This window comes from Drosophila sulfurigaster, chromosome 3, assembly GCF_023558435.1.
Source record: "Drosophila sulfurigaster albostrigata strain 15112-1811.04 chromosome 3, ASM2355843v2, whole genome shotgun sequence".
NCBI lineage: Eukaryota > Metazoa > Arthropoda > Insecta > Diptera > Drosophilidae > Drosophila > Drosophila sulfurigaster.
The window spans coordinates 15,392,266-15,405,454 of NC_084883.1; the positions used below are offsets into that span (position 1 = coordinate 15,392,266).

At 42.0% G+C, this 13,189-nt stretch overlaps 3 protein-coding genes across 3 annotated transcripts; 1 reads left to right on the forward strand and 2 right to left on the reverse strand.

Annotated features, from left to right (window-relative positions):
• Positions 1-345: 345 nt before the first annotated feature.
• LOC133840534 (DE-cadherin) lies at positions 346-8,646 on the reverse strand. The gene is made up of 2 exons (XM_062272420.1): positions 6,809-8,646; positions 346-5,344 (listed from the first exon to the last, which is right to left on the reverse strand). Exons 1-2 carry the CDS (start codon positions 7,535-7,537, stop codon positions 1,433-1,435), a joined length of 4,641 nt encoding a protein of 1,546 aa, XP_062128404.1. The 5' UTR covers positions 7,538-8,646; the 3' UTR covers positions 346-1,432.
• An 807-nt stretch (positions 8,647-9,453) lies between these two features.
• Positions 9,454-11,497, forward strand: LOC133840211 (F-actin-capping protein subunit alpha). The gene is made up of 3 exons (XM_062271911.1): positions 9,454-9,958; positions 10,494-10,663; positions 10,728-11,497. The coding sequence occupies exons 1-3, from the start codon at positions 9,718-9,720 to the stop codon at positions 11,175-11,177; spliced, it is 861 nt and encodes a 286-aa protein (XP_062127895.1). The 5' UTR covers positions 9,454-9,717; the 3' UTR covers positions 11,178-11,497.
• A 544-nt stretch (positions 11,498-12,041) lies between these two features.
• Positions 12,042-13,151, reverse strand: LOC133840212 (uncharacterized). Its single transcript, XM_062271913.1, has 2 exons — positions 12,647-13,151; positions 12,042-12,591 (listed from the first exon to the last, which is right to left on the reverse strand). The coding sequence occupies exons 1-2, from the start codon at positions 12,816-12,818 to the stop codon at positions 12,158-12,160; spliced, it is 606 nt and encodes a 201-aa protein (XP_062127897.1). The 5' UTR covers positions 12,819-13,151; the 3' UTR covers positions 12,042-12,157.
• Between the last annotated feature and the right edge of the window lie 38 nt (positions 13,152-13,189).

Genomic DNA, 13,189 nt, shown 5'->3' on the forward strand with positions numbered 1-13,189 from the left:
ACTCAGATTAACGATCCCCAATACTTGCGTAGTACCTAGGGGCTTATCTTGAACCCCGCTATTGATTAATTGGAAAATAATAAAAAGAATTTCATTTAATATTTTTTTTCATTTTTGTTTATTTTTTTACACAATTGTTGTGTCTGTATGTGTGTGTGTTGGTGTGTGTATTTCTGTCAATTTATTTATATAAATAAATTTGTAGAAGTTATTTAGCTGTGTTGGCATGTAAAAAATTCGCTTAGTTTAGGACTCTCGACGAAAAACGACTTAAAAAAAATACATATATCGCATTTATTTATCAATATTGTTATTATTAATCATTTTCTTTCACATAAAACTTTGTTTTCTCATTCTTTCGATTTGTATATATGGAACACACACAGATATATATCTATATATTTCTACATACATGTGAATATGTATGTGATATTTCATAATTACAGCGCCTAGCTAAATCCTTCGATTCGATAGTTCGTTTTTTGATTGATATCCAGAATATATAAGTAAATATATTTATAAGATACATTTACAGCGATAACTTAAGAAATAAACTTCCGTCGTTATTTTTTTTTTTTTGTTTCGTTTTTGTTTTTCTTGAATATAAATTAATTATAAAATATGGATTATATCGACTTGTCTTAGAGTTTAGTTTAAAGTGTTACTCGGAAGTTTGAAGGAGCTTCATTAGCTGCCAGTTTGTTTCTTGTCTATGCCCTAAACATAATGCCTTTTGTAGTAATTGTACATTAAATTAACATATTATTAAACTAAATTACATAATAATTGTAAACGTTCATCTTGGAAATATGCGAAAAACAAATGCCATCTGTTCCATTTAACATATAATATTATTCGTAGGAATTTTCGTTGAATTTCTTTTTTGTTATTTTCTGTTTTCTTTTGATTTTCATTTCATAATTTGTTGTTTTTGTTATTAAACATTACTAACTTACATGTGTATGCTACATATGTGTATGTATTTATATTGTTTGTTTCAATTTGTGTGTTCTATTCTATATTTTTTGTCGCAAAAATACAGACAACAATACGATCCAGCTTTGTTCGCAGTTGCTTCGCTAAATTTAAGTTAACTTTTGTATTAGATTTAAGATTTCTTTACGTAAGATCAAGATCACTTTTTTGCGATTACAAACGTTACAAAAGAGATGTTCCCTTGCAATGCTCCTCCTCGATTCGATTCGATGCCATTCTACACCAACCATTCCATTCAATTATATAAAAAAATCCTATTACTAATTTGTTTTATATATATTTGCAATGTCTTCCACAAGAGCGGACGACTTGTCGTCGACACAGGCCGATCGATCGATTGGAGTCTCTCTCTATCTCGGCTATGCCGCCCTACACACAAAAACTAATCGTAAAAGTCTTTTCAATATCGCCAATTTCAAACGTGGATACTTTTTGCTTAGATGCGCCAGCCCTGCTCGTCATCCACATTCGAATCGGTGTCGGAAGGCTCCTCGCCGTACATGTCGGCCAGCTTGCGGAAGCGTGGTCCGAAATTGGATAGATAATCGAAATTGAGATCGCCATCATCGGTGCAGGATGCCAAGCTCGACAAACTGCCGTCAGAGTTGCCATCGCCCTCGTACGCATAATGCCGCACATCGTCGACAGTGAAGGCGCCCGTGTCGCGATCACAGTTCTCCTTCTTACCACCGAGGAAGTCCCCAATGTCGGGTATATCGTTGGGATCCCGCATGCCCGATTGCAGTGTATGTGGATCCTTGTACAATTTCTCCTCGTAGAAGGGCTGAGTGCGCAGCACATTCAAATCATAGTCGGTGTCGCGTTCGCCGCCGCCCTCATCCTCGTAGTTGATGATTGTTTCGCGTATATCGTCGATGTCCTTCTCATGCCATCCGTTCTTCTGCTTCTTCTGCACCACCACAGCCAACAGAATGATCAGCAACAGGGCAATGCACGTGATGATCGCAATGATAAAGTTACGATCAATGCCAAAACTAACCGCCACAGCCACAGCTCGCTGGCAGCCGCTGTCAATGTTCGTGGAGAGCGCTGGCATGCCGAGATTGTAGGTGTATTCGTTGACAGTCAGATTGCGTACACAACCAAAGAAGCCTTGCTGATTGGGCACATGGGTCCAGTTGAGCTGACGTCCCAGTTGCGCCAGATCCACGGGAGCACCGCCGAGCACCAGAGGAGCATTTACATTGAGGAACTCGTTGGAGCCTTGGGGAGCGCTGAGACTCATGCAAGTCGATAGACGGCAATTGTCCACATTGATTTCGACGCTGGCGTTTTGCAGTAGAATGTCCAGCTGATAAGAGCGACCCAGCTTCAGTTGACTGTGACTATGTTTGATGCGCACCATGCCTGTGCCGTAGTCCACGCTCAACACCGGATAACCCTTATCCAGTTCTAGGGCCAAGAAGTCGCTCAGAGGCAGCAATGGATTGAAGTGCAGCGGTCCCAGATACATGATCAGTCCCTGCTCATGTTGCGGCGTAATCTCCAAGCTGATGCGCGTGTTGTCGCAGGCGGCGATTGGCTCATAGAAGGCATGTCCGTTGCCATAGAAGCCCACGGAGACGAGTTCGCAGTGAGGGCCAGTGAAGCCATCATCGCAGTCGCAGGCGTTGTCATCGCCAAAGCGTGGTGTCCCACCGTTGAGACAGTGCACCGTAGCAGGCGGCGCTTGGCAACCGCATTGCGCCTGAACAAAAGCATAGACGCCCACAAAGGAGCTGGTGTTGGAGTAGATCACATAGGGCACCGAACTCTTGGTCAACTGATTGTAGCAGGAGCTCTCGCACTTCAGCCGCTCGATCAAACACTCATCAATGTTGACCATCAACATTTGTAGACCGAGATCTTGCTCAAGACGCTGTTGATTTTGGGCCACAATACCGTTGAGCTTCTCGGGTGCGTAGTAGGGAGAACCATGGGCAGAATAGCGCACATCCAGATGCCGATTGTCGGCATTCTCCACCACCGTAAAGACATCCACGTTCGTGACGGAGGTGTTGAAGAGTCGCGCCAACGAATGCTGTAGACGATCCTTAAGCGAAAAGTTGTCATCCGCCTGCACGTCGCGGCTAACGCTGATGAACTCTTCCTTGGTGACATTGACGAAGCGAATGCTGCCACTCTTGTCCACCGCCTCCTCGGGCAACTCTCTGATCAGCACTGTGACATCGGCATCCACCTCGTGGCGTTCGATCAACGGCGACACCTCGGTCACTGTAAAGTCCAGCAAATACTCGCCCTCAGGTGTGCCCTTGAGCATGGTGATCATGCCGGTGCTGGGATTGAGGCGGAAGTGTTCGTGCGCATAACCGTTCTTCCACTGGAACGTCTTGTCGTCCAAGTCCCAGTCATCGGGATCGTCGACAAAAACGCGACCGATATCCGTGTCCAGTGCCTCACCCTTGTAGTTGTACATAAAGATGCGGGACGAGCCCTCCGTCATGGCATTGTCATTGACATCGCCAATGATCAGATGCAGTATGCTCACCGCACTCAGTTTAGGCTCCCCGGAATCACTGATCCTAATGGGTATGAAGTACTCTTTTTGCTCCTCGCGATCGAAAAACACGTTAGCAAAGAGATAATCATTGTCGATGCTGAACTTGGTCTTGATGTCCGACGATGCTTCGCTGTCAATGCCAAAGGTGAAGGGCGGTCCATTCTGCGGCTCATCGTAGTCATCGGCCAGCAGCTGCACGACTTTATCGGGATTACGATTCTCCTGCCAGATGACGGGCATATGATTGACCAGGAACGGAGCATTATCGTTGATATCCTCCAGCGTAATATCCACGGGCTGCACGGATTGGAGGCTTGTGACCTCGCCATCGTGATCGTTGGCCGCGATCAGCACTTGCCAGCTCTTATGTCCATTGGGTGGATCTCGATCGAGTGGTTGAATCAGACGCAAGCAGCCAGAATTATCAATAGTCAGCAACTTCCTGTGCTCCTCCTTGACAATAGAGTATACAATATGTTGCGGGGCATTGCGATCCTTAATATCCGGATCATAGGCCTCAATGATCAGAATGCAATCGTTGGAGAGCACTGGACCCTCGCGAATCGTCTTGCTGTACTCCTCTTTGAACACAGGTCGATTATCGTTGACATCTTCGATCTTAACGGTAACTGTGGCAAAATCTTCGTAGATGCCGTCAAAGGCGCGCACCTTGAGCTCATACTCGGTGATGGTCTCGTAATCGAGTCGCTGGTTAACAGTAATCTTGCCAGTCTTGAGGCCAATCTTAAAAGCATCGCCCACATTGCCGCTTTCAATACTGTACAAAATCTGCGAGGCATTATCCTCATCCTCAGCCTTTACTTCGATCACCTCGAAATTTGTGTTGGCATCCTCCAACAACTTGTCGGCTACATAGTGCGTTTGCTGGAAATGCGGCGCGTGATCGTTCTTATCACCAATGGCGATGCGGAACACCTGATAGCCAACATTATGTTCCCCGGTGTTGAACAGACTTGACGGCGAATTGTCCGTGGCCCTGACTTTGACATTGTAAAAATCGCGTTCCTCTCGATCAAATCGAATCCGTGCTGTGATGATACCAGTATACAAATCGATGGCAAAATATTCCGTGTTGTCGTCCAGCTGGAATGTGACATTGTTGTTGGCAGCGGTGCCATCCATGTCAAAGGCACGCACTTGCATCACCTGTGTGCCCTCCGGTTCATTCTCCAATATCGTGCCCGACTTGACCTCAGTAAAGAACGGAATATTATCGTTGACATCCTCGACAATGATCTTGATGTTGTGCTCGGCAGCCAGCTCGAATGTGTTGCGTACACTCATCGTCAGCGAATAGTACGTGATGGACTCGTAGTCCAGACTCTTGCCCAGTCGAATTGTAACTTCGTTGCCAATCTGATTGAATACAAATGTGTTCTTGCCATTCGTTTGCTCGGTACGTCCAGTGATCAGTTCGAAGATCACCTCTGGTTTATCGGGCATGTTAGAGACTGCGCGCAGGGTGACAATCGGCACAGAGAAATTATTGAGATCTTCCTTTAGATAGATGGGCTCCATAATGGGATCCACAAAGGAGGGTGGCTTTATCGATGACTCGACCACACGGATTCGCACCTCGATACGAGCCTCTTGTAAGGGATCGTTTCCTAAGTTATAGGCACGCACATTGATCGTGTAAGTTTGTCCCGGTCTCTTGTCAATCGAACGCTTCAAATAGATGATGCCCGACTCCTTGTCGATTTTAAAGTATTCATAATCACGCTCCATAAGTATTTCGTACTCGACAATGCTGTTGTTGCCATCATCAAAATCGCTGGCACTGATCGACATAACCACTGCGTCGACCTGCAAATAAAAGACAAACGATTTCGGTTGGATGACATTTAAATATGAGGGAAAGACCCTAAAGCTAAACCTGCAGTAAACTTCCCTTCTTAGATATAGAAATCCCAATTCTAACTTTACACATTTTTCTAGTAAATAACCAAAAAAACCTATGATTTTCCCTACTTGTCAGTAGCAAGAACTATTAAAGACTGAACCCCCAAGGGTGTTTGGTCTATTCTAGGCGTCTTTTTTTTGCTTAGTTGAACGCATTAAAATAATCAATACTCTCGACTAGTGCGTGTAAATGTAGAGCATTAGCACTCTCTCAAGGTCCCTCGCTGACATTTGTGTTTTCTAAGTCAGCCTACAACAAAAGTTTGCAATCGTTGCTAGCTCAACATAGCTAGTATTTCCCTAGGTGGCTGGCTGGCTGAGACGAGTCACTTTGCGTCCAGGAGAAGACTTGTTTGGCAGCTTTCGTGAGAAGAGGTTTCAAGGTTTCGCGCGATTGACTCATCGAGCCATGCGAACAATGAACTCAACCTGTGACTTGACTTGACGTGACTCTAGCCCGAAGAGAGTAACCAGCAACCAGCAACTAGTAACGAGTAACCAACCAGCTTTTCCAGTTCAACGCGTACAACACCCACGCATCTTCAACCATCGCAGCAGCCTCGCTCTACGAATGAAGACAGGGCTAGCTAAATGTTTAAGCTCCTGAATTCATTATCTAAAATAAACAATCTGCTCGACTGCATTTGTTTTCTATAAATACTCATGATCAAGTGAAGTTGTTTATCTCGCAAGTCGCTCGCGTATCTAATTAACAGAATAGATTCGTCTGGGTTTCGATATTTGAACGGTTTTTTATTAAATTTTAAAAATCTTCTGGACCCGTTCTTTTAATTAGAAAAAAATTTATTATTTTGCTTAAGTTTAACAAACATTTTATCCTTAATGGCGCTATAGGAAGATAAAGTTATTTTCTTTACGAATTATAAAACAAAAAACTATGATAAATTATCTAGTTTATGTTTCTGAATATATCAATCATTGTGCTACATAATATTCTCTACTGTACATCACAATTAAATAATTAGTTGAAATTATCGCCAAATTCGATCTTTTGCATTTAACCGATATTAACTCTGTCAGACAAACAAAAAATAATGACTAAATTCAAAAGGTAAAAAATGACTAAGCTTAAAAGGTAAAGCTCAATATACTAGATCGTAAAAAAACTGACTAATGAGTATGACTGATAAAATATGACTACAAAGAGCATTAAAATCATTAAACAGAGTTCATTATGATCATAGGTTTGGTCACTCAGGTTGTCTGGGGTTAAAGCAGATTTGCCCGTCCGCACAGCGACTACTTTGAGGGTCAAACGGCAGTAATCCGAGGTCCGCACGCTTGACCCACGTAGCACTGAGCATGGATGGTCATAGATGGGTCACGTACTAACTGAGAAGTACTTACGTTTGTGTTCTCGGACATGGATTCATCGTAGAATGCCTTATTGAAGACGGGCGCATTATCGTTAATGTCCTCGATGGTGACATTGAAGGTGCAAACATCGTCCAAGGGCGGTAAACCGTTATCGGTTGCCTGAACCGTGACAAAGACGAATTTCTCGTGAATCGGTTCATCGCGATCAAAAATGTGAGCTGTCATAATGACACCGGTTGTGGGATGAATAACGAACTTGCTGCGATCTGCCGCCGACTGGACGAGACTGTAGCGTATCTCCTGATCTGGATCCGGATCCACAGCCGTCACCCTGAACACATATGTATTCTCTGGTTGCTCTTCTTTCACGGACGGGGCATATTTGCTGCAATTGACGAAGGCGGGTTTGCGATTATCTCCAAGCGTCGACGTGTGACTCGGACTCAGACGGGAGCTGGAACTCGGACTAGCTTGAAGGGCTTGAACGAGCAGGGCGGGAGAATTGCAGATGATGGCGATAACGATAACTATCGCTAAAGCCATCAGCCTGGTGAGGGGGCGCGGCTGTGGGCAGGTGTAACTGTAGCTGTAGCTTTGTCGCTGACTGCGACATTTTCGCTTGTGCTGCTGATGTGGCTGCTGTTGCTGTTGTTCTTGTTGTTGCTGCGTTGAATTCGTGTTGTTATTTCGATTGTAATTGTTGTTGTTGTTGCTGTCCCGGTTGGTGTGGTTGTTGTTGTTGTCCGCTTGTAACGACATTTTATTGCATTTTATTCTGTTACACTGGAGGAGGGGACTTTTGTTTGGGGGAGATGAAAGTGCGCGGAACTCATGTATTTGAAATCATCACGACATAAAGACACTTTTTTCTTTTTATATTGTAAATGAATCACCCAGTATTTCAGCTAGTATTTTATTTAGTATTTTTCTGAGGTGTGTGTGTGTGTGTGTGTAGATCACAGGTTCTCACTCTGTTGCTCTTCTCTTCCTTTTCCACTTTCCGCGTGCACCGCTTCACACAACAATTCAATTTACGCTTTTCTATTGAACTCGAATACTCGTGTTCACTCACTCACGCTCTAGCTCTTTCGTTCTCTCTCACAATTGTCGTTGTTTGTTTGTGTTCGTGTGCTTCGCGGTTTGTTTAGACTGCATTTTCATGGCAACGCACACAAACAACAATCGCTCACTAAGTCACCGACAAATCGAAACGAAACGAATGCCACACACAGTTTTATTAATAATTTTAGTATTATTATTTATACAAAATGCATTCGCGTTTTTTTAATTTCGGTGAATGTTTAAATATCATTCACTCAATCTAGCATTGCTTTGGTATTCACTTTATTGCCAACTGCGCTTTGTTCGCTTCTTCTCTTCTTCGCTTCGGCTTTATTTCACTCGCACAAACAGGTAAATCCAGGTAAAAAGTGGTTTCACTCACACACACGCAGGCGCGCGTACACACACAACGATGTTGTTTTGTTGGCTGAGAGAGCGCGCGTTGTTAAGTCTGCTTGCACTTGTAGTTGTATTTGTTACCAACTCGTCGTAGCTTTACACACACACATACTTATGTGTGTTTGCAGAGTAAGAGAAAAGGCACTTTTGCTGCTTTTACTGACGTTTACAAAGAAGTCACAAATGACAGCTTCGTTTATGGGTAATTCTCCGAATTGTTCACTTATTTTGTATACTATTTTCGAAATCGAAAATGCTAGATTTATATGCACGTAAATCCGGTGTTTGTTTTAATTCACAAATAACTTGACGATCGTGTTTGGGAAAACCGTTAAAAGCGATACAGCAAGAAAAATTCACGAATGCCGCGAGAGCGTCCGTACAGTCCGACAGCGAGAGACAGAATGAGAGGCAAGCCGACAAATGAGCGGTAAACTCATGAGCACGGCGACAAAGCGACAAAGTATCTTAAGAAATATCGATGCATCGATAGGCATATTTCATTTCATTGTTATCGTTTGCTGTTTCAACATTTAATTCACAATGTTAACAACGGTTGTCTCAACCGGGCTGAGACTTTATTATATACAATTTAACTCCATAAATATTCTTTATCATTTTACTAAATTAGTTACTTTTTAATTGTAAATCGTACTGCAAATTTCGTATGAATATAATATTATTATGAATATAATATTATTATTATTTATTATAAATTAATTAATTGATTTTAAAATGCGTTTAAAAAGTTGAGCCTGCGGTTTTCGTTAAAATAATAGTTTTCTTTCATTATTTTGCTGATGTTGATCTCGTCGTCTTATACTTTTAGAAGATTTCGACCATTTTGTTCTTATAAAAAGCTTTTTAAATGCTTTTTCTATTTGTATTCTCGGAGTGTGACCAGCAGCAACATTTCTAAAATGACAACTTGAGATATACATTATACAAAAATCTCTTTTACGGTCTCACTGTACTGTGCCGTACAATATTTCAATATTAGAAAATACCAAAAAATTTGCGACGTCAATTAATAGATTTGCAACTGAGCGACGAATTTGCTAAGATCATCTGTGGGATGTATTAAATATTTCCTTATGATGGTTAAGTCATTAAATTATTTTATTTGGCTGCCACAAAAGATTGATGGTTGCTATAAAAAAATCGATGTTTAAAAAAAGCAAAAAACATCGAAACATCGGTAATGTCATCGATGTTTCTTCATCTCTACAGTCGTCACCATTAAAAATTGCTTGAAAAAGAACAAAAGACCAAATTCGCTTTGATATTTTAAATTATAAAGCTATAATTTAGTAAAATACAATATTGCGGCAGTCAACTTAGAACTGCTAGAACTCAAGACAAACTCGCACATACGGGAACAACGCAAGTGGCGATAGTAGTCCAACAAAAACAACAGCGACGAGAGTAAAAAACCAAACACTGCCCCAAATTCGTGAATCACCCAAACGAACGAAATAATGGAACAGACACAGATTACAGATTCGGAAAAAGTACGCATTGTATCCGATTTTATATTGCACGCGCCGCCTGGTGAATTTAACGAGGTGTTCAACGATGTCCGCGAGCTGCTCAAGAATGATGCTCTGCTCAAGGATGGCGCCAGCCACGCCTTCTCGCAGTATAACAAAGACCAGTTGACTCCAGTGCGTATCGAGGGCAGCGAACACAATGCCATCATCTCCGAGTACAACGATTTGGGTGCGTATCGCTTACAGTTTGGGCTACGTCATTCGAGGGGTGCCGAAGGGAGGGAGGAGATGGGATTGTTGTGCCCCAAATCAATTTGCTTGATAGGCGACGACCAAATATGGGCAAAAGCAAAAAAAAACTTACCCTCATAATTTCGCAGAGCAAAATATACACATTAATATCACATTTATAACTGACAGTTTCTCATCCTCTAGTGAACGGTTTTCAAACAGACAATTAAATCGATTTGCTGAAAGTTTCATTTAAGTTAACGGTTTACTATCAGTTAGTCGCTAGTTTCAGATGATAACCTGCATTCTAAATTTATGCGAACGTTAACTTTCGCTTCAACTCGAACATGATTTCATTCATTTCTGACTCACTGATTAAATGCAGCGGTAAACAAAGATTCAGCTTATCAACTGCCCAACTTGGTAGCATTTTTATCTAGGCCACGCATATGTCCCCTTGATATCATTGTCGATTTCCATTTGCAATTACTGATAACGAAAATATGTTTGCGTTAAATGTTATTGTTTTGCAGGCAACGGACGCTTCTACGATCCTCGTACAAAACAAGCCTTCAAATACGACCACCTACGGAAAGAGGCGTCCGACTATCAGGATCTGGAGGCTGATGCCAATGCGGAGTCATGGCGCGCCGCCTTGGATCTGGAAACACTTGCATACACTGCCAATCACTACAGGCACGGCGTAAGTATTGAAATTTCTACTTCACGTGAGATTACAAGTCTAATTTATGTATTTCCATGTGCAGGTGAGCTCTGTGTTTGGCAAATCGCAGGGAAACCAGGTGACACTGACCATTTGCATTGAAGACCATCAGTTCCAGCCGAAGAACTACTGGAATGGCAGATGGCGTTCACAGTGGCACGTCAGTTTCCAGGCGGGCAGCGGCACCGCTGAACTGAAGGGCGTTTTAAAAGTGCAGGTTCACTACTATGAGGATGGCAATGTGCAATTGGTGTCTTCTAAGGATTGTCGCGAGAGCGTTGTCGTTTCGAATGAACAGCAATTGGCCAAGGAGGTCATACGCCTTATTGAGGAGGCTGAGAACGAGTATCAGCTGGCCATCTCGGAGAACTACTCGAGCATGTCGGATACCACGTTCAAGGCGATGCGGCGACAGTTGCCCATCACCCGCACCAAGATCGATTGGAGCAAAATCGTATCGTATAGCATTGGCAAAGAACTGAAGACGCAATAAGAACAGGAGCAGCAAGCGGAAGCAGAAGCGGAAGCGGATGCGGAAGTGAATGGCACGCCAGCAAGATCCCAACTAAACATGTCCATGGCAATGCCGGCGCAGTCGCAGTCGCATATTAAGAGACCCAACAGTCTTCCACTTGCAATGGCAAAGCGCGAGAAGTGAAACCGATTGAGAATGAGCGAAAAGTCGCAGCAAGAATCATACACTATATACGATCGTTAAATGTTGGCGCTTATGTAATAACTGTCTTTTTTATTTGCTTACAAATCATACATACATATACCTATCTATATACATATACAAACAAAACAAGAAAACATGCAATTCTTATCAATTACGATCTTACATGAATGAAAGTGGACTAAATGCATCTCTAGCTTGATCCTGAAGTTCTATCAACAACTCCGATTCAACAGTCACAATTGCCACCAACAGTCGCCTTTATTTATCGTTTAACTCTTAAAGCATTAAGCGCATGTGTGTTTTTTATACTATTACTTATTATTAGTACGCATGCACTTTCTATAATGTATTATAATGTATTTAGACGAGATCGCGATCTCTCTTTAAGTGTCGGCACCTTGCAAAAAAACAGTAAACCGTAACAGTAACAGTATAACAATAACGATAAATACAATTTATAAAGTTTTTATTAACAATTAAAACAATAATTCAACAGTTAATAAAAAATCATCTATGCAATTGCAAGCAAATTTACAACAAAATCATAAAACATTTAATCGGCGCCTTACAATTCTTAACAAGCGCGCTTCATAAGCAAAATAATAATAATTAATAATAATAATAAACAAGAAAACAAAAATGAAAGAAAGTTTTTTGTTACTACAGAAGACTTTTGGGTTTTGTTTTTAAGAAATTTTGTATACTAAAATTAATATTACAAACCGTTAGTAAAAAGAAAATGCTTAATTAGTGCAATTAAATGAGAATAAATGAATGAAACCACTGCTCATCTTTCACCGCATGCGACCTCCTTCGGCTGTTTGTATATATGGCTCCGGATCATCCGACTTATGCAATGGCTGTGGCTGTGAATGACTGCGGGGCGCAAAGGATTCCTGCTGAGGATCTTGCGAATTTCTTTGTTGCTGTTCGAGGAACTGTTTTTCCTGCTCCAAGTAATGCTGTTGGTCGCTGCCAATCAGACCGTTTTCCTGCAGCTTCTTGAGCAGAAATCGTTTATTCGGATGTTGTTTCGTTTCCAGCTCCAAACGATCAATCAACCATCCTTTTTCCGCATTATTGGTGGCCCAAAAGAATATGGTGCCCTTATCTTTGGGACCGCGCACTGTCACCTCAAGTTGTGCCTTGTTGCCATCGACTGTGTTGTTCACATTCGATATGTCGAAGCCCTTGTCTTTGATGGGCTCTCCAAGCAATCCGACAGCGCCTACAAACGATTTATAGTAATTTATCGTCAGGAGCCGTTATTAATTTATGAATACCTTTATGTTGTCGCAGTGTTTGGAGCGCAAGTTTGTAGTACTCAGCGGAGCGCACTCGATCCTCAAGGCGCCAGCGCATGTACATGACAGCCGAGATAGAGACAACGGCGCCATAAACGCAAATGGTGCCAAGCGTTTTATTTGACGGTATTTGAAATTTAATTGACGGCATGTCTGCTACAATAACATGGGCGCAATCTTGTATAATAACACAAGCAACAAAATGAAACTGATTGTTATCGAAAATTTGCCGGTACAGGGACGATTACGATAAATTTCTTTTGCTGTGTGACCGTGCTCCGCCAGTTGCACCACTTATTATACAACGGGTGTGTGGATTGTGTGTTGTCTTGTAAATAAAATGTGTTTGCAATTTTGAATTTCAATTCGCATTGAATTTATATACAATTTCAACTATGAACAATTTAAATATGGCTGTCAGCTTACTGAGGCAACGCTTAACAATAATTTCACAAGCAACACGCAACTATGCGGCAAAACCAGCAGCTTCAGCAGCAGGTGAGTTGCATGCATCAAACAAAA